General features: G+C 47.1%; 8 protein-coding genes across 8 annotated transcripts; 4 read left to right on the top strand and 4 right to left on the bottom strand.

The window, feature by feature from the left end:
- I303_105065 (uncharacterized protein) lies at window positions 1-1443 on the bottom strand (the record flags this gene model as incomplete). Its single annotated transcript, XM_018408781.1, has 8 exons — window positions 1-117; window positions 215-344; window positions 429-583; window positions 642-685; window positions 754-832; window positions 899-1015; window positions 1076-1186; window positions 1246-1443. The coding sequence occupies 8 exons, from the start codon at window positions 1441-1443 to the stop codon at window positions 1-3; spliced, it is 951 nt and encodes a 316-aa protein (XP_018262472.1).
- Window positions 1444-1777: 334 nt separating this feature from the next.
- I303_105064 (uncharacterized protein) lies at window positions 1778-4379 on the top strand (the record flags this gene model as incomplete). The annotated part of the gene is made up of 13 exons (XM_018408782.1): window positions 1778-1917; window positions 1979-2119; window positions 2190-2459; window positions 2514-2616; window positions 2671-2739; window positions 2798-2902; window positions 2955-3039; window positions 3093-3160; window positions 3218-3438; window positions 3497-3814; window positions 3939-4053; window positions 4119-4208; window positions 4278-4379. The coding sequence occupies 13 exons, from the start codon at window positions 1778-1780 to the stop codon at window positions 4377-4379; spliced, it is 1827 nt and encodes a 608-aa protein (XP_018262473.1).
- A 531-nt stretch (window positions 4380-4910) lies between these two features.
- Window positions 4911-6763, bottom strand: I303_105063 (uncharacterized protein; the record flags this gene model as incomplete). The annotated part of the gene is made up of 5 exons (XM_018408783.1): window positions 4911-5570; window positions 5708-5850; window positions 5933-5988; window positions 6230-6482; window positions 6637-6763. The coding sequence occupies 5 exons, from the start codon at window positions 6761-6763 to the stop codon at window positions 4911-4913; spliced, it is 1239 nt and encodes a 412-aa protein (XP_018262474.1).
- Window positions 6764-7157: 394 nt separating this feature from the next.
- I303_105062 (uncharacterized protein) lies at window positions 7158-8223 on the top strand (the record flags this gene model as incomplete). The annotated part of the gene is made up of 3 exons (XM_018408784.1): window positions 7158-7175; window positions 7259-7678; window positions 7837-8223. 3 exons carry the CDS (start codon window positions 7158-7160, stop codon window positions 8221-8223), a joined length of 825 nt encoding a protein of 274 aa, XP_018262475.1.
- Window positions 8224-8560: 337 nt separating this feature from the next.
- I303_105061 (uncharacterized protein) lies at window positions 8561-9787 on the bottom strand (the record flags this gene model as incomplete). Its single annotated transcript, XM_018408785.1, has 3 exons — window positions 8561-8763; window positions 8853-9396; window positions 9545-9787. The coding sequence occupies 3 exons, from the start codon at window positions 9785-9787 to the stop codon at window positions 8561-8563; spliced, it is 990 nt and encodes a 329-aa protein (XP_018262476.1).
- A 380-nt stretch (window positions 9788-10167) lies between these two features.
- Window positions 10168-14147, top strand: I303_105060 (uncharacterized protein; the record flags this gene model as incomplete). Its single annotated transcript, XM_065969089.1, has 14 exons — window positions 10168-10189; window positions 10252-10443; window positions 10508-10706; window positions 10769-10907; window positions 10989-11365; window positions 11459-11738; window positions 11848-12042; window positions 12095-12357; window positions 12422-12859; window positions 12947-13160; window positions 13238-13325; window positions 13388-13506; window positions 13574-13975; window positions 14100-14147. 14 exons carry the CDS (start codon window positions 10168-10170, stop codon window positions 14145-14147), a joined length of 2976 nt encoding a protein of 991 aa, XP_065825161.1.
- A 730-nt stretch (window positions 14148-14877) lies between these two features.
- Window positions 14878-17423, top strand: I303_105059 (uncharacterized protein; the record flags this gene model as incomplete). The annotated part of the gene is made up of 12 exons (XM_018408787.1): window positions 14878-14901; window positions 14985-15080; window positions 15155-15273; window positions 15358-15713; window positions 15848-16050; window positions 16123-16469; window positions 16592-16685; window positions 16763-16857; window positions 16924-16955; window positions 17043-17102; window positions 17185-17287; window positions 17366-17423. The coding sequence occupies 12 exons, from the start codon at window positions 14878-14880 to the stop codon at window positions 17421-17423; spliced, it is 1587 nt and encodes a 528-aa protein (XP_018262478.1).
- A 336-nt stretch (window positions 17424-17759) lies between these two features.
- Window positions 17760-18134, bottom strand: I303_105058 (uncharacterized protein; the record flags this gene model as incomplete). Its single annotated transcript, XM_018408788.1, has 1 exon — window positions 17760-18134. The coding sequence occupies one exon, from the start codon at window positions 18132-18134 to the stop codon at window positions 17760-17762; it is 375 nt and encodes a 124-aa protein (XP_018262479.1).
- Between the last annotated feature and the right edge of the window lie 446 nt (window positions 18135-18580).

Here is an 18580-nt window from a genome sequence, read left to right as displayed (position 1 = left end):
CTAGTCCTCGTCATCTTCATCGATGGCAATTGTCTCATCCCCGTCTTCTTGTTCATCTTCCCTTCGACGCATTCGTTTCTGATGTTCATCGGTCCGCTTTTGTAATGATGGATTAGGCTAGTCCAGTCAGTCAGATTACATCAGCTATCTGCAGTGAAGCAATGGATGTTTCACATTGGATCTTATAGCCTCGATCAAAATACTGTCAACTCACCTTGAGATCAGTCTTATCCAAAAGAGCCTGACAGCCGGTGACAGGGCACTTGGAAGGCCTTTTAGCCTTGCGCGCAGATTCTATAAGATCGACAATTGCTGCTCGAGAGTAATGATGTCCGCATTTCACACTTTTAGGTAATCAACATATTTGTCAGCTGCATATTGATCGAGACGTGAAGGAAGGTCTCAATCAATAGGAGAGGGTGAATTACCTGGTAGTCGCGTCTTCATATGGCATGAGTGTGATGGGGCATCTGTAATTTTGGGTAGTTCCTCCTATATCGAAGTCGTCCTCGTCTGATTCGTCATCGTCGCCTTTCTCTAGCCATTCCGATACAGGCGGACAAGCTGAGTCGTGGTTGATTTCCTGGAATACGCAAATTCAGTCAAGATCGACCGCGAATCCGTATCCAAACGAGACGCACCCATATCGCTGAGCGGAAATCTGCATAGTCCTTCGAGTTTTTGTCTGCACGCATGTGATGAGCTCTCAGAGTTGGGGTAATCATCAAGAAGGGTAGGCTGACGAGCACGTACATTTGGCTCGATCCGACTTTGCCAAGTACGCTTTCTCTCTCGGTGCTAATAAATCCTCAAAAGCTGATCCGATATCCGTCTGAGACATATTGGCAAATCAATTTGCTATGCTACCAGTTCTTGGGGAAGGACACATTGAACTGACGTATTGATGTCCCGCTCTCAGCTGATTGACCATTTCCTCCAGTACCCCAATCTTGAGTCGGACTATCTCCCTTTGGTCCAGTATGCGGAAGAAAGCTTTTTCCACTTCGTTTATCGACTGACCTCAGACAAGTGAATAGAGCGAAACGATAATTGGCCAGTCATATGGTGGGCTTACGGGCTCATCTTCTTTCGAATCCTCGAGCGCTTTGGCTGTATCCACAGCGAGATCCAGACCTTCCTCCAGGCGTCGTATGAATTCCTTCATCTTATCGACCATTTGTCTGAGCTGATGGATGATGGCCTTAATCAGCCAGTGTTGAGACCTCTGCAAGTCAAATGACTTACTTGAGGGACTGCAGCTGGGTTCTGCCTGTCGATGACTCGATTTTTGAAGGTCTCTTGTGTCCATCCTTCCTCCTCTATCAAGTCATCTTCTCCATCTTCGTCATCAATCACGGAAGATGCTCGAACAGGTGCAGCCTTTTTTGAAGGCCCTGCCTCCTGCGACGCTTGAGAAGGTCGAGGTCGAGATCGAGCGGGCATACTGGTGACTCTCTTCTTGCGCGCTCCAATACGACGATCCGAGCAATTTGATTTTTAGGTATACAAATATACACTTTGATTGTTCAGCATATATAGGTATGCATGTCTCGCTATGATCGCTGCTTTCGCGGGGTAGAGATTGATTCCGTGATTTCCGAACATGAGGGGAAAAGTGACGAGTTGACGCGTCAACCATGGATACGCGACTCTTATAAGTTGACTAAGCTACTCTTCCAAAATATCACTCTCATCTTCATCATTCTTCATTTATACCAACATCCTCTTCCAATCGTCTCTACCCTGTCACAACATTGAATAGAGCATACCAACAGCAATGGCAAGTCCACTGACAGCAGGGTTCTGCGAATTGGTGTTCAATTCGGCGGATGCCCCAGAGGGAGTCACGCCCATCCTTCAGGTCTTGAGCGTGAAGAAGATTAACGCTCCTGGTGCTACTGGACAAGATCGATACAGGTGAGAACAGCTATTTCTTTATCCATTGCACCGAGATGAAGCTGACATTATGCACGATCAGATTGATATTGTCTGATGGGAAACATTTCATACAAGCTATGATCGCCACCCAGCTCAACAATCTGGTCGATTCGAAAGAACTGGATAAGAATGTAGTCATCAAGTTGACAGGATACGTCACCAACGCTGTACAAGGTAGAAAGTGAGCTTGAGACCCCGTATCAACATCTTCTAAATCTCGCAGACTGATTCACAGCCCATTCCCCGTCCAGACTCGTGATCATTCTGAATTTGGAGATTGTACCGTGGAATGGTGAGAAGATCGGCAATCCAACCAATCTGGAACAACAGCAGAATGCAGGCGCGGGAGCTTCCACTTCGGCACCAGCCCAAGCTGTGCCCAAGCAAGAAGTAGGAGGGTTCCAAGCTAGACAACAATCGACGGCTGGACGAGGTGGCCCGCAAGCTAAACCAGGTATGAAGGGAAAACAAGATGTTGGACCGTTGTACCCCATCGAAGGTTTGAGTCCTTATCAGAACAAGTGAGTCAGCTTCCAGAGTGAATCTTTTCTCACAAGCTGATGACAATGAAATAGGTGGACCATCAAAGCGAGGGTGACCCAGAAGTCCGACATCAAGCATTATTCAAATCAGCGTGGTGAAGGCAAGCTGTTCAGTGTGACTTTTATGGATGAAACTGTGAGTTACATCGAATTGTCGTATCATCTGACCGCGATCTGACAACATGACTAGGGGGAAATAAGGGCAACAGGTTTCAATGAAGCTGTCGACAACTTCTACAACATGCTTGAAGAAGGAAAGGTAAGCTGGTGACCAATGATATCCTGCTTCGAAATTGCTAAAATGTGCTTGTGTACAGGTATTCTTCGTCTCAAGAGCCAGGATCAACATCGCCAAGAAGCAATTCAGCAATGTAAACAACGAGTATGAAATCATGTTTGAGAATCAGACTGAGATCTCACCAGTAAGCTGCATGACGCTCACTGTCGTTAACATAGCTGACACATCGAGTATAGTGTGACGATGACTCGGTACCTCAAGTGAAATACAACTTCAAAGGTATCGACGCTTTGGGAGAGACTCAAAAAGACGAATTATGTGGTGGGCATCCCAATATCTCGCCAAGACTGATTCATACTGATCATTGCCTTTAGACGTCATTGGTGTTGTACGAGAAGTGGGAGAAATCGGATCAGTCACGTCTAAAGCTACCAATAAGCCGGTACGCTGCAGCTATTTCGCGCAGGCTTTCGATCGGAAGAGCTGATCCCGTTCGTAGTTTGCCAAGCGAGATATCCAGCTAGTCGACTCCTCTGGACACAGTGTGCGACTTACTTTGTGGGGTAAACAAGCCGAAACTTTCCAAGCGGAAGATCAACCTGTTATCGCCTTCAAAGGAGTCAAAGTTGGTGACTTCGGTGGTCGATCTCTATCGATGTTCAGCAGTGCGACAATGAGCGTCAACCCCGACATCCCCGAAGCTCATCAATTGAGAGGATGGTGAGGTGCCTGATCGTCTATTGATCGCGGCTGCAGGCTGACATCGATGGCGATATAGGTTTGATGCAGAAGGACGAAACACTCAATTCCAGCAATACACTAATGCAATGAACAACAACGGCTCGGGACCATCCGCAGGAGCGGGAGTGAAACCCTCTGAATTGAAGACAATTGGAGAGGCCAAAGACGAGGGACTTGGAATGTCAGACAAACCAGACTTCTTCACGACATCAGCCACAGTAGCGTTTGTCAAACAGGAAACTTTCAGTTACCCAGCTTGTGCGAACCCTGAGGGATGTAACAAGAAGGTGGTCGATGATGGAAATGGTTGGCTGTGTGAGAAATGCGATAGGAAATGGGATGAGCCTATCCATCGGTGAGTAGGCTTTCTTTCCGCGACATATCCACGTCTCTAGCAGTCCAAACTCTTGGACCAGTCACCTATAATAAGTGATACAAATCAAGTGATTCATGTGCTGACACATGCTTTGTCCTGATAGATATATCCTCTCCATGAACGTCATCGACCACACTGGATCTTTCTGGATCACCGCTTTCAATGATCAAGCCGAACAGATCATGGAAGTCAGTGCGAATGAGTTGAACAAGGAGAGAGTGAGTTGCATGCGTGACTGTCCGGTGCGTATCAACTGGACAAGAGCTTACTCGTGGAACAACAGGACCAGGGCAATGACATAAATAGATACTTCCAAAATGCTACTGGCAAAACCCTCACTTTCCAGATGCTGGCTAAACAGGATTCGTTCAATGTGAGTTGTCCATACATATACTATAACGCAGGCATAGAAAGCTGATCGAATATACGCTTCCGCATATAGGACCAACCTCGAGTCCGATATACGTGTCGGAAAGTCAGCACACCGGATTATGTCGCCGACAGTGCTCATTTGAGTCAATTGATCAGCCAAATGAGCGTTTGATTGGCTTTGGGTGGACGAATGATGACTCGTATAGTGGCGGAGTTGAAAAGGGAGTATAGCCCGATGAGGATGAGGAAAGAGGTGCGGTCTGAGGACAAGGGCGAAAGTTGAGAGCAGAATTAGAGGGCTGTTGATATGTTTCTTATGTACACTGTATGAACTAGTAAGAATGATGTGAATGATGAATCTATGGTATCTTTTGTTTGTTTGAGATGAGATGAACGCGCATGACATGAGAATTCATGAGACTTCGTAAAATGCATCGAGACGATTTGCTATGGTATGGTATATAATTGATCTCCTGTTGTTGGCGATATGAGGCGCAGAAAAGGAAAAGATACAATGGCATTCGACCAGAAATCCGAGTGGGGAAGAAGTAAGAATGTAAGAATCACCGAGAAAGCCTTGTCTGTGACTCTGCGATTCTGCGAAACCGTGACTGATTGTTTCCCATTTATAAATTGAGATTAGGTTGACCACGTAGATGTTCAATATTCTAGGTCCGACATGATGGAGATGATAGTAGAATATCTAGACTTTCCACCTCTCCATTCGTTCTCTCAAACTCTTAACTACCAGCTCATGCACTTGCTCTTGCACCTTTTTCTTCTCATCCTTCGATAATTTACTCTGGGTGTCATTGAGCTCTTTCTCCACTCGGCCGGGGGTAAGGTTGAACGGGTTGAAAGAGATGATTCGTCCGTCGCTCAAGTGGATATTCGCATTCTCATCGGCATCGGCATCGCCATCGCCGGATTCTTCTGGGACGTGATCCTGAGCAATGATGGAGCCAGGTGCGAGGGATTGACGGAATATCAATGATGGGCCTCGCTTCTTCTTTCCCCTCGAGCTCGAGCTTGAACTCTTCGAATTGGAGGGAGTCTTGTTCTTCGTGCTTTTCATCAATTTGGCTTCTAGTAATTCGGGATCAGGTAATTCGTCTTCATCCTCATCATCATCGTCCTGTGATTCGTCGTCTTCATCATTGACGTCCGATTCTTCATCGTTGGACGCATCTTCATTCTCATCTGCATCCGCCGACTTTGGTGGACGATGAGCAGAAGACAACGCTGAGGATGACGAAGACGGATTGGACTTTTTTGAAGGCTGTGATAAAGGAGAATGAGTCTTGGACGAGAAGAACGGGGTCGGCGGCAAAGTAGGATTGAAAATGTGATTTTGGGGTAATGTCTAGTAGAAACCAGCAATCGTCTTGTCAGCTGAATGAATCGAGCATGAAGGCGACTCGTAATACAACGTGTTTTGTTTGGCTTTATGTCGAGCGGATTCTGATGATCAACAACAATATATGCGAAATAAACACTCACACTGGGTCCTTTCGATGAGCTCCCCGATGCCGGTGTAGAGACGGCGGCTTTGCCCTTCTTACTTGCTGCTGAAGCTTTACTTCGAGTGGTCGAGGGCTGTGCTGCTTTGCGTGTGGAAGCCGGTGTAGGAGCATCGCGGCGAGCTGTAATCAAGTCAATGAGACATTTGTTATCAGGATAATTCATGTAGAAGAGTTGGCGGTTAAGAGTAAAAAAGACACTTACGATTCTTGCCGCCTCGTTCTGGGGATGCATTCGTACTGGCTGTACCATTCCGTTTCCTACGTGTCAAGATTGTAAGCTTTCCGTACTTAGTCATTTCACGATTGACGATCGGAAGAGGTCTAGTACTCGAAGCCATCAGTCAGATCCGATAGCCTCCCGTTCTTCTGTTCTGACTATTTTGAGACCCCTTCTCCGTACGATATCTCCGCAACTCCTGTTACAGATCGAGCGTGCTGTACTTCGTCGAATGGAATCTCCAGTCCCAAGATCACTCGTGCACTCGTGAAATTGACTCACCTTTTACCTCTAACTACCTCGTCCCGTTCTTTCTCTTCTTTCTCCTCTCGTACTTTCTCTTTCTTCTCGAAACTCTCCCTTCGTATCCTCTGCAACGTCCCGGCCCACCCGCCGCCCCATTTCGACTCCAATTCGCCCAAGGTCATCCCGCGGAGTTCACGTGGGATGGAGAGGATCTCGGATTCTTCTCTCATACGGAACGACGCTAGTGTTCGAGAGAGGATGGATCGGAAGAATAACGTCTTGTCGGCGACTATACATGGGGTCACATCGGATTCCAGTTAGCATTTTGTTTTGGTATTTGGTTCCGATTGGAAGGTCATCTCAATTGTTCAGGTAGGATAACATGATTTGAGTGAAAGATTGGTTTGATGGTCTTAGAATGTTTTGGACCGATTGAAACTCACCCTCGATGTCAAAGTTGGCCAATAAGCCTTGTTTCTCAACGTCACTGTACGTGCTCTTGGACCGCTGAGGCGGAGGGGTCGACATGATCACGTTGGGTGCTGCTCTCCTGGTCTTGGTGGATGCCATTGTGCTCGATTTGTTTTGATGGATATCGGTGAGTCCAGCCTCGATGCACGTTCGTCGATCAAGACGTCAGTCACTCAGATTTGCGAAAGTTGTCGTAGCGGATGATCCTGCGAATGTGTTTGCTCTATTGCTCTCTATTGCAATGTACTCGATGTTATTCTAGTTGGTATGCAGGTTGTTTGATTTCATGTTCTTACTACTTTACTCGTTGTCAGTCGCGTGTTTACTCGCTTTTGTTTGTGAGTCATGGGCATTACGTAACAGAAGCATCATCCCTGCATCACCTCCACTTCCAAGAGTGAGGTTTGTTGATCCATTTCAACCTGTACGAGTATCTTGAGAATACCATAATCTGTTATGCATCCTGTATATCAAAAAAGGACAATTAACCAAGATGACAACAAGTATCACGGTGAGCATAAGAGCGCTTGATGTCCAAGTCGGTAGAACTAAAAGCTAAGTGGACCGCTCCGTTTGGCTACTTCATTCGGGTAGGACGCGCGATATAATGTGATCCATCACACTCCTGCATATACCTCTTCACTCCTATTCGACGATCCGCCAGAAACAGGCTGGAGTGTAATGCCAGGATTTGACGAGTCATTGGATATACCACCAGAATACGAGCCTCCTCGATTCGACCACGACGAGACTCTTCCCAATCAATTACACCCTTCGTACCCTTACGGCAGGCCGGCGAGTCTGAATAACAGGCAGAAGATACGTAGTAAAGGAGTGGGTAATCTGCTGGGTACGATTGGTCCTTCCGCGACAACACTCGCAAATCCCCGCATGGGAATGGGAATGAATTTGAGGGGAGGAGAATGGAGCTCGAGGAGTCAGGAATGGCAAGAATGGGGAATGGAGGGGTTGGAAGATCAAAGAGGGAGGAGGGAGGTACCTCCTGGTATGGCTGTGAGTGGGCCAAATTCGCTTTCACATTCAGGATCATTGTTCTTCGGCTTCTCAAGGTGTGAAATGTTATGATATGATGCCCCCACGTTGGATGGAAGGAAAAAGGTCAAAGGTGTTATCATCTCTTGTACTGATAGAAGAATTGTCTGCACCGGTAGGGCGCGAAACGACCCCCTTCACCACCTTCACCAGCATTACATCCGTCCAACATCCCCCCGCCGCGTTCTCTGCATTTGCGAAGACTGATCGAGCGACAACAATCTTCGCCTGCAATACCGAATGAAGGCTTCGATGCGCCAGTACCGAATGAGACGTACGATGAACCGTCCTCGCCCAACGGTAATGGCAATGGTAATGGCAATGCCAACGGTAATCCTAATTCGAATGCTCGGCAGCAAATGGAAGAACCGGTTCAGATTGGACAGATTGGTGGGTCGTTAGGTCAGCTCAGACGAGGGCATCCCGCATCTGGCGATAGCGAGAGAGAGAACGAAGATGAGAGTGAGGAGGAAGAAGGAGGAGTTGTGGATGAAGAAGAGGATTGAGCTCCGAGCCCGATAAGATAAGCAATCAGCATGAACGAAAAGCTTATCTCGCATTGACCAAGACACAAACATTGTTGTATAATAATTACCATGATATTCTACTTTACACTTGCCAATATGATGGGCATGTCATGCGACATTTCTTGATTAAGCTTGATAGCTCATTGCTGAATGCTGCGCAACGAGTTTGAATAATCTGAACAAATCACTTCATCGAGATCAAGATGACCGAGCCTTGCAAGATCAAACAGGACAACGATCCGAGCTCATTATTCAATATGCGAAATGCAATATGCATATTTCCATCAATTCAAACCGCACGGCGGAAAGTAAGCCCTTAACGACCCAATTGCGATTTGACAGTCTGACACAGCTGATCCTTGAATCTGAGGGGTATAGACCCGTTCAGCGCCGCAGTCCATGAGGCAACTTGGATAGCCTGGTCCGCGGATCTAGACGGAATGGTAGATAAGATAGGGATAGGGGAAGTTGGGAAAGAGGGCGACGATGAGCCTTGTCTCAACGAAGTGGTCTTACGAGCTAAATCAGTGACCAGCGGTATATATCAGCTTGGCTCCGACTTCATTCCGTAGGTAGAAAAAGTGAGTAGAAAGCTGAATCTGACTTACGGTGACCCAGTCCCAGTGTTGCGGCACTGTTACCATTAACATTGGATGCGATCAGATGACCCTTTCCGAATAAACCTGGTTCGACATGATCTAATTGATCGAACGTAATTTGTCTTTTAGGTAACATGCCGGCGCGCTTTTCTCTGGGAATGAGATTCACTGCTTCTCTACTTCTTCGTTGAGATCCATCTCTTCGCCCCTGACCTGATTGTCTATTTCTGCTGCTGCTGTTGTTGTTGTTGATGTTATTTGTGCGGTTCTCCCGTCGTTGACGTCGAAGAACATCAGGAGGTAGATCTCGTGAGTTTGAGCGCAAGCTAGGGGAGGAAGCAGAAGAGGGTTGATCGATTAGATCCATTGACACCCCTTGTACATCTCTTCTTGATTTATGTTTCGACGGATTTGAGTTACCCGTACCAGTAGACGAGGAAGACGAAGAAGCTATATTTGAGTTCTCGAAGAAATCGGGTGAGTCGACCTCGGCGCCAGTACTTGCAGGTTGCGAAACATTGTTTTTAGGTTTATTGCTTCGGCCCAAGTGCGCCTACGAGAACAAAGCAAGGATAAGCATGTGATGGATGCGATTGAAATTGAGATTCGGCATAATGTCAGACGTATTTCCCAAACTCCAGAAGTACAAATGGGAATTGGGGTTTGGACTTTGGACTTTATAACCAAATGTATCTACTTACTTTGTTATTTCCACCATTCGTCGATGCTGTCAGAATGTCTTTCTTCCCACTATCTGAGATCTTGATTTTCAAGTTAAGATCTTTTGGCAGGGTCCTCTGTCTGCCTGGTTGATTCTTGAATCCCAGTGCTTCGGCTGATTTGGGGGTAGGAGGCAGTTCACCATTGAGAGCTCGGGTGGTAGTATGTAAAGAGCGGGATGCGGTCTTCGCTGATCGCAGCAGGATGGAGGCGGGTCTGGACATCCTGTCTATGTCTTCGGATATGCAGTGTCACTCTAAGTGCTTGTCTGGACACCAACTTGTGAGATATCTACAGCATTTATCCACACCTTGTGAGCTTCACTCGAGGGATTCCGACTTTCTGGGATAAAATATCAAAATAATGCGGGTTTATGATTATTTTTCTTGCAATCCGCCACTTTCATCTTTCGACCTCGTGCACTTGCTCTTGGATATTCGGACATCTCAAATCGCAATAACACTCTTCGAAGTACTTACATTGCCAGTATTTCATTACTCTGAACAGCTTGCTATCTCCATATTACCGGGCAGTAAGCGCTCACTCGTGAATCTCGCGTCCACAATAGCTAGGCAAGTCCCCATCAGGAGAAAAATAGCTCAGAATGTCAACGGAAGATTACGATGGTACGCTCATCTCATTCGACCTGCTTGCTCGGGACGAAGCTAATATATGTCTCGCTATTTAGAGTTCGGTAATTATATCGGTGGAGACCTCGACTCAGATGAAGAGTCAGATATCGACGTTGCCCCTTCGGCGCCCTCTCAACCTGGTCCATCGGCTCCTTCGCAGGCTTACGCACCGTTAGAAGGGCTGGAAGATGAGGATGAGGAGATGGACGAAGATACGGGGATGGAGATGACTTTGCATGGTGTAGATGGTCAGCTCCCTGTTGCAATTGCATCTGAGGATTTCAGTCAGCTGACATGAAAGCTTTGTTATAGGTACGGCGGGCAATCAAGTGGTCTTGCATGAGGATAAGAAGTATTACGCAACAGCCGCTGAAACTTATGGGGAGGACGTGGAGACTATGGTACAAGAGGAAGATGCCCAATTGCTCTCCGAACCGATTATAGCACCTATAAAGGTCAAGAGCTTTACAGTGCAGGAGAAGGGATTACCGGAAACGAGGTTCGATCGAAAGTGAGCGAAATCTTTGACAAACTTTCCTGACTCTTACTGATGGTGTACTACCTTACTCACAGCTTCATGATCGACCTGATGAATTATCCGGATATGATAAGAAACGTCATGGTCGCTGGACATATTCACCATGGTAAAACATCATTATTGGACATGTTAGTATTTGAGACGCATCAGATGACTTACGATGTCGATAACCCCGTAAGCATCCCTCGTTTTCTTCGTTCTCAGTCGTCCGCCTATACTCAGCTGATTTCCTGGACATGGCGGGAACTCGTATAGGTACGATATACAGACACGCATGTCTTATCGCGTTCAAGGGAGATATCGATAAAGTCAGGTCCCATGTCACTGGTTTTACAGAATTCGAAGGGTAAATCGAGTTTAGTGAATATCATCGATACCCCGGGGCATGTCAATTTCGTCGATGAAGTCGCTTCGATCGGAAGACTGGTAGATGGTGTAGTCTTGGTAGTGGACGTTGTGGAAGGTGTCATGCACGGAACAGAACAAATTATCAAACATGCCCTGCAGGAGAAATTGAATATAGTATTGGTCGTCAACAAGATGGACAGGTTGATATTGGAATTGAGATTACCTCCGAAAGATGCTTTCTACAAGATAAAACATACCATAGAAGAAGTCAACTCTATAATAGCGTGAGTCCCGAGTCTCCAGAGTTACCGATAAGATCTCGTAGAGTCAAGCGGAATTGAATAGCAAGCTGATGACACCAAATGGGTTTGTCGCAGCTCGATTGACCCAGATGAATCGTTGAGAGTATCACCTGAATTGGGCAATGTAGCTTTCGCATCGACCCAGATGGGATGGTGTTTCACCCTCCGATCTTTCGCTGCCATGTACTCGGACACTTTCGGTTCCTTCGACGTAGATGAATTTGCGATGCGATTATGGGGGAACATATATTTCGATTCTGAAAGAAGGAAGTTCACGAGGAAGCAATCGGATATGGATCAAAAGAGGTCTTTCGAGCATTTCATTTTGGAGCCATTGTATAAACTGTACTCGCAGGTGAGCTACAGCGTCCTTCATCTCCGCCCGATGCAACACTTGAGGCGTTCGTGCCTCCGCTTCCGTCAAACATATTTGGGGCGTGCTTGCTGAATGACAATCTGTCCAGGTCCTGAGTGAAGACTCCGCAACCCTGAAAGAGACCCTGGCGGATCTCAACATCACTCTGAGACCGGCTGCCTACAAAATGGACGTGCGACCTCTGCTCAAAGTGGTATTAGAAGCTTTCTTCGGTCCCTCTGTGGGACTGGTCGATATGATCACCGAACATATCCCATCGCCTAAAGCTAATGCTGAGCAAAAGGCGAGCTTTAATGCCCATTACTGCGTGTGTGCGTCGCTCATTGAGTTCATAGATACGGCACACCTACACTGGACCCCTCACATCTGATCTAACCGACTCGATGGTCAAATGCGATTCACAAGGTCCAACAGTCGTCCATGTTGCCAAGCTGTACCACACCACCGATGCGGAGACTTTCAGGGCATACGGACGAGTCATGAGCGGTACCGTCAGAGTGGGACAAACAGTGAGGGTGCTGGGAGAGGGTTACTCGCTAGAAGATGAGGAAGATATGGTTAATGCAGTGGTTGAAGGTGTCTTGATAGACGAGTCAAGGTCAGTCAGCCACGATACAGCTGCTTTGCCGGACGCCGAAAGAGCTGATCATGGTGTGGAACAGATACACCGTGGATGTGCCAAGTGCAGGAGGCGGTAATCTGGTCTTACTTGCAGGAGTAGACGCTTCGATATCGAAAACAGCCACGATCGTTGGAGAAGACGTAGAAGACGATTTGTACATCTTCAAACCTATCAAGCATCTCACCGCCTCAGTATTGAAAGTCGCGGTCGAACCTATATCGCCATCTGAATTACCTAAGATGTTAGAAGGCTTGAGAAAGATAAACAAGTCTTATCCACTTGTGACGACCAAAGTCGAGGAGTCGGGAGAACACATAATACTGGGCACGGGCGAACTGTACATGGACTGTATACTGCACGATCTCAGAAAGCTGTTCTCCGAGATAGAAATCAAAGTCTCAGATCCGGTGACCAAGTTCTGTGAGACTGTTGTCGAGACCTCTGCGCTGAAATGTTATGCGGAAACTCCCAATAAGAAGTGAGTTCTGGCTACGGTGTTTTATGTTCCTCTGTAAAAATTCTATCACTTGAACGTGAGTGAGCTGACTTGTTTTTTGGCTTGCAGGAACAAGTTGACAATGATTTCCGAACCTTTGGAAACCGGTATAGCGCAAGATATCGAATCTGGCAAAGTGTCGATGAGAATGACTAACAAGGAAAGGGGTAAATTCTTCGAAAGCAAGTATCAGTGGGATCTTCTTGCCTCGAGGAATATATGGGCATTTGGACCGGAAGAGAATGGTGCGAATGTCTTGATCAATGATACGCTACCATCCGAAGTGAGTCAATCCAAAAAGATCGAAAATCGACCGCGATATGGGAGATCTGACCGCAGAAGCTGACTATCTGCCAACAGGTGGACACCAAGCTGCTTGGTAGCGTGAAAGAGAGTGTCAAGCAAGGGTTCCAATGGGGTACAAGAGAAGGACCGTTATGTGATGAGCGTGGGTCTAGCTGGATTGTTCTCCAGACCGCTTCGTCAGCTGACCGTGGGATCGTTTGTCAGCTATCCGAGGTGTCAAATTCAGGATATTGGATGCGAACATAGCGCAAGAACCGATCTATCGAGGTGGTGGTCAGATCATCCCTACCGCTCGACGAGTCTGCTATTCTTCCTTCTTACTTGTGAGTCAATATCGATATATGATCATTGCCCGTCTCGCAATTCCAGCTTATAAGTCGTTATGATCAGGCTACGCCTCGATTGCTGGAACCGGTATATTACGTTGAAGTTCAAGCACCCGCAGATTGCGTAGCAGCAGTCTACACTGTCCTATCGAGACGAAGAGGGCACGTGACGAAAGATATACCTAAACCTGGATCACCCCTGTACACCGTCAAAGCCCATATACCGGTACTGGACGCTAATGGGTTCGAGACCGATTTGAGAACTGCCACTATGGGTCAAGCGTTTGTGCAGATGTCGTTCGATCACTGGAGCACGGTCCCAGGAGACCCGACGGACTCGTCTATCCAACTTCGACCGCTAGAACCTGCTACGGGACAATCACTTGCTAGGGATTTGGTATTGAAGACTCGAAGGAGAAAGGGGTTGAGCGATAGTATTGCGGTAGCTAAGTATTTGGAGGACGAGGTGAGTTTCGTGCAGACCATCAGCTGCATCAGCACTCTGTTACGGACCTTGTCATTGACGGGAAGCGAAGTCGGCCGCGATATTGATGGAGGTAATTCGATGCTAATATCTTGTTTGTGCATAGACGATCATCGCTATTAGTGCTTCTGGAAATGCGGATTTGTTGGGTTAGTCTGCATTAAAAAGGTGTATGTAGACGAAGTAGATCGATGTAGAAGTAGAAGTAGAAACAAAAGCGCATATCTCAATGCGATACATATGCGCATGATTTATGCACATCTTGCCTTTCAGCTTGGTGAAGCGATGCGGGACAACCAGGTCCGCAAATCCAGTCTTGTGGTAAAGAGCTCGGGCAACCAGTCTTGAGCGGCTATGTATGCCTCACATTTGCGTGAGAGAGGCTGCCGTTCAAGGATGACACGATCGAGACAAGGTAAATTTCGCTCGGAACGGCTATTCTGTTGAATCGCGCAGGAGAGCGGGACAGACATTCTCGTTTTTCGCCGTATATGGAATTGCGACATGATAGATTTAAATCTTCAAGAGGCTACAGTCACATTCTGCGGAAATGCATGTATGAGTGATTTCGTCTTCTCGATTTTCAAAGCAGCAAAGAGAGACAGACGAATGCCAAGTCCCGGAAAAGGGTGGGTGGGGACGCTGGGTTGCTCGTCTAACTCGCCAAACGAAGCCTGATAAGCGGAGAATTGCTAATGGGAACCGAATCGATGATTCATCAACTTATCCGAAAAATTCGATGGCAAAATTCCTTGTCAGTTGTACCTACACGATCCCTATATAATGCAGCGTCCACCACCGATCATTATTCCAGAGGTTTCTCCATAAGTCTTGTGTACATGTCTCTGTAGTAGTGTCAATATCCAAAAGCTGTTTTATCGAACATGAGAGACGTTATAAGGGATTCTGTGAGTATTCGAGTAAGACAACGGAAAAAGAAACCGATCGTGTGACGATGTTTTGTGGATACTGATCCGATCAACTTGACCAGTATTTCGGTCATTTGCTTAGACTCGTCTACAAGCCTCGATGGTTGAGGTATGCTGAAGAGCTAGATGGGTTTGTCATACCGAAGTTTCCTCAAAGCGTGAGTGTGATGAGTCCTAATCAAGTCAGTGAAGTGCTGTGGAACATTCTGATTAATCACGATCTACCTTTCAGAATTCGGGAGACACGAATGGACATGAGCTGCATTCAGATAGTCTGCCCTCTATGCGTGGGCCTGACCTGCATCTGGTCAGTTGGTATGATGGACACGACGATGAGAATCCGAGAAATTGGTGAGTTATGCTTCAGTATACCCGGATCATTGACTTCCACATCACCAGACTGACATGCCTATTCTTCGCGCTTCGGCGTATCAGGACACTGGGCAAGAAATGCTACGTGACATTCTTAATCATGATCCTAACAACCACAGTCTACGTCGGTTCAGCGATCTACGCCCCGGCAGTCGGCCCTGCAGCGGAGTACTTTGGCGTATCCACCCTGGTCTCTTCCTTAGGCATATCACTCTTCGTAGCTGGTTACGGCATCGGTCCGCTTTTCCTCAGTGGAATCACCGAAGTTCCTGCGATAGGTCGAACATCGGTGTATATCATCACGTTGTTGATCTTCTTCATACTGCAGATCCTGACTGCGTTGGTGGATAATTTTGCGGGATTGTTGGTATTGAGGTTCGTGGCTGGTTTTATGGGTAGTCCGGCTTTGGCTACTGCTGGTAAGTTCAACTCAGATCTTTTCCTGCAAGTTCCATTCTGAGCGAGTCCAAATGCCCCTCAGGATGGTCAAGCTCGCTCCGAAGCACCAATAAGTTGCTGAGTCGGGGTTGATCTGAATTCCTCCGAATGCCAGGTGCTTCCCTCGATGACATGTTCCCCGCCCACAAGTTGGCGTACTCCATGGGTTTCTGGGGTTTAGCAGCAGAAGCAGCGCCGGCTATGGCACCGATCATCTCTGGCTTTGTCATCCAGTCGGATGGGTGGAGATGGGCATTCTGGGAAATGTCTATCCTCTCTGGATTCTGCCTTATTCTTCTCTTCTTCTTTTTACCGGAGGTAAGTCAAGCCCAATCATCCTTTTACTAGCTGGGCCTTGTTACTGACTTCACCGACTTTGCTCGACTTCAGACTTCTCCAGATACCATCCTGCTCCGACGTGCTCAGCGAATCAGGCGTCAATCCTCTAATCCACACTATCAATCCCGATTAGAAATCACACATGCTTTATTACCTTTCTCCCATATCGTGGTGGACTCATTATTACGCCCGATCGCATTGACGTGCACGGAACCAATAATCATCGCTATCAACCTCTACACCGGGTTGGTATACGCTACATTGTATTCGTTCTTTGAAAGCTTCCCGATAGTATATGAGCAGGGCTACGGTTGGGAGCTGGGAGTATCTACTCTGCCTTTCGCAGCGCTTTTCATCGGTAGTTTTATCGGTTGGGCGATATACAGTTTCTGGAATTGGTACGTGCTCGTTCTGCTGGCCCTGATCATTCCACTCAGTACCAGTACCATCGACCCTTCACACCTCGCAGGATGACCGAAACAGTGATGCTGATAATCCTTAATACTTTCAACCCCAATAGGAAATGGGTGGATCAGCCGTACAACCCTAATGGACCCACCCGATCACCAGAAACGAGAATCCCATGCGCACTGATCGGTGCATTCTGTTTGCCGGTGAGTACCGTATTCATTCTGTGCCCAATCGCAATACCGCTTAGCATCAGAATCGCTGATATCTGCTACTTTCAAAGACATGCATCCTTTGGTTCGCTTGGACTGCTAATAAAGTGCACTGGATCGCCCCTGTACTCTCTGGTATACCATTTGGGATGGCATCTACCTTGATGTGAGTGATCTTGTGCAATCTGGCTGCCACACGCTGCTTGGTGGGCTAATAATGTGGTCCTGATAGCTTTAATCCTTTCTTGACTTATTTGCCATATGGTAAGCTCCCCTTAAATCTTCAATCTTCGGATGCTTTCTGTCCGTCTTGGTCATGCGTGCTGACGCAGTTGCCGCGATTCATTACAGCTTACCCCCAATATGCCGCTTCGGCACTCGCATCCAACGATTTCTTCCGATCTATGATGGGTACGTCCACCCCTTCTGTTCTCAAGCTCGATCACGTTTCTACATGCGATACGCTAGCTCACCAAGGGTGTTGTGTATACAGGTGCAGGAATGCCTATAGCTGCTCATCCGTTATTTCATAATCTTGGGGTCGATTGGGGGAACACAATTATTGGGCTTTTGAGCGTGGCGATGATTCCCATCCCGTGAGTCTTGGTATACTTTGAGAGTCTAAATGATTCCGGAAAGCTAAGTGCAATAAGCTTACCTGAGTTCCTGTCTAGGTTTGTGCTCTACAAGGCTGGTCCGTGGTTGAGGGAAAGATCGAAGATCGCTTTATAGCATGTGCACTCGTATCGGTATTTGCACGTACATAATGGACACTGCGCATTCGGATGGGTAGCCTTTTATTTTAACACACAGTGGACAAGTGTTTCAATACAGCTGTAACGCATGCACAGATAGATGCTAAGAGGGAATTCAAGACAGCGTCCAATAGAGATGTGCGAAGTCACGCCTGGTACCCATGGACATTACAGTATCAAATTGAGCATACCCGCATCATTTATGATGATTACGGGGTACAACATTCTTCGTGTGATAGGCAGACCTCCTCGTGTAATCGGTTCCATCCCCATTCATATAACACTCTTCGACAGGGTGTATATCGCTATGACTCTAGCCTAGGTAAAGGACCCCATTCTCAATCAAATTATCTTCCTCCTCCGCCTTCCTTGCTATATGGGCAGGAAGCATCAAGCCGCATTCGGGATCCCTGTTTACGATTCGAGCGTCGGAGTACACTTGAGTCCCCGTCTGGGTCTGAGTCTTAGTCTGAGATTGGGTCTGAGTCTGAGCTTCAGGATACAATCTTGAGATGGGATAAGGGTTCTTCTGATATGTATCACTTGGAGGAGTCGGTGTGGAAGAGGAGAGGGAAGGGGGTGCCGGACGGGTGAGCTTCTTGATTTCGTTATTGAGGATGTAGGTGATTCCGAAAGAGGTTGAAAGGGTTGAGATGCCCAAGAGAAGTGGTCGTCGAGGGAAAGACATCGCAGCGGGTGCTCAATAAATGGGCTTCCGATTCCTTCTTTACTTGTACTTGTTAAGCGGGAGTTTCGCACAGATAGTGAAGTCAGTTGGTACACTGGCGCTTTGCATCATCTGAGTGTATTGTAAGAAAGAGGTCGAATTGTAAGAAAGAGGTCGAAGATAATTTGTTCAATGCCGACGCCCAAGTTATGGAGTTGCAAGTGGATGGCGACAATGAAGTTCAATTTGATGTTTCAAATACGAATGATGCGTCAAAACAGGTGCAGGTGCACAAAGGAGCGATCATGATCGGAGGGAATGATTCGAGGTCTCCCTTTCATGGTCCAGCGACTCGTTTCATGACTCATATGTATAAACAGGGCACATGAAAGAAAGATATGTGTTATACGACGGCAAGCTCTTCGTGATGCCTTTGGGTACAAAGCGCTCGTGCGATGGTAACGGTA

This window comes from Kwoniella dejecticola, chromosome 6, assembly GCF_000512565.2.
Source record: "Kwoniella dejecticola CBS 10117 chromosome 6, complete sequence".
Classification (NCBI taxonomy): domain Eukaryota; kingdom Fungi; phylum Basidiomycota; class Tremellomycetes; order Tremellales; family Cryptococcaceae; genus Kwoniella; species Kwoniella dejecticola.
The sequence above is the reverse complement of the archived record's forward strand: the minus strand, read 5'-3'. Positions and strand labels throughout refer to the sequence as shown.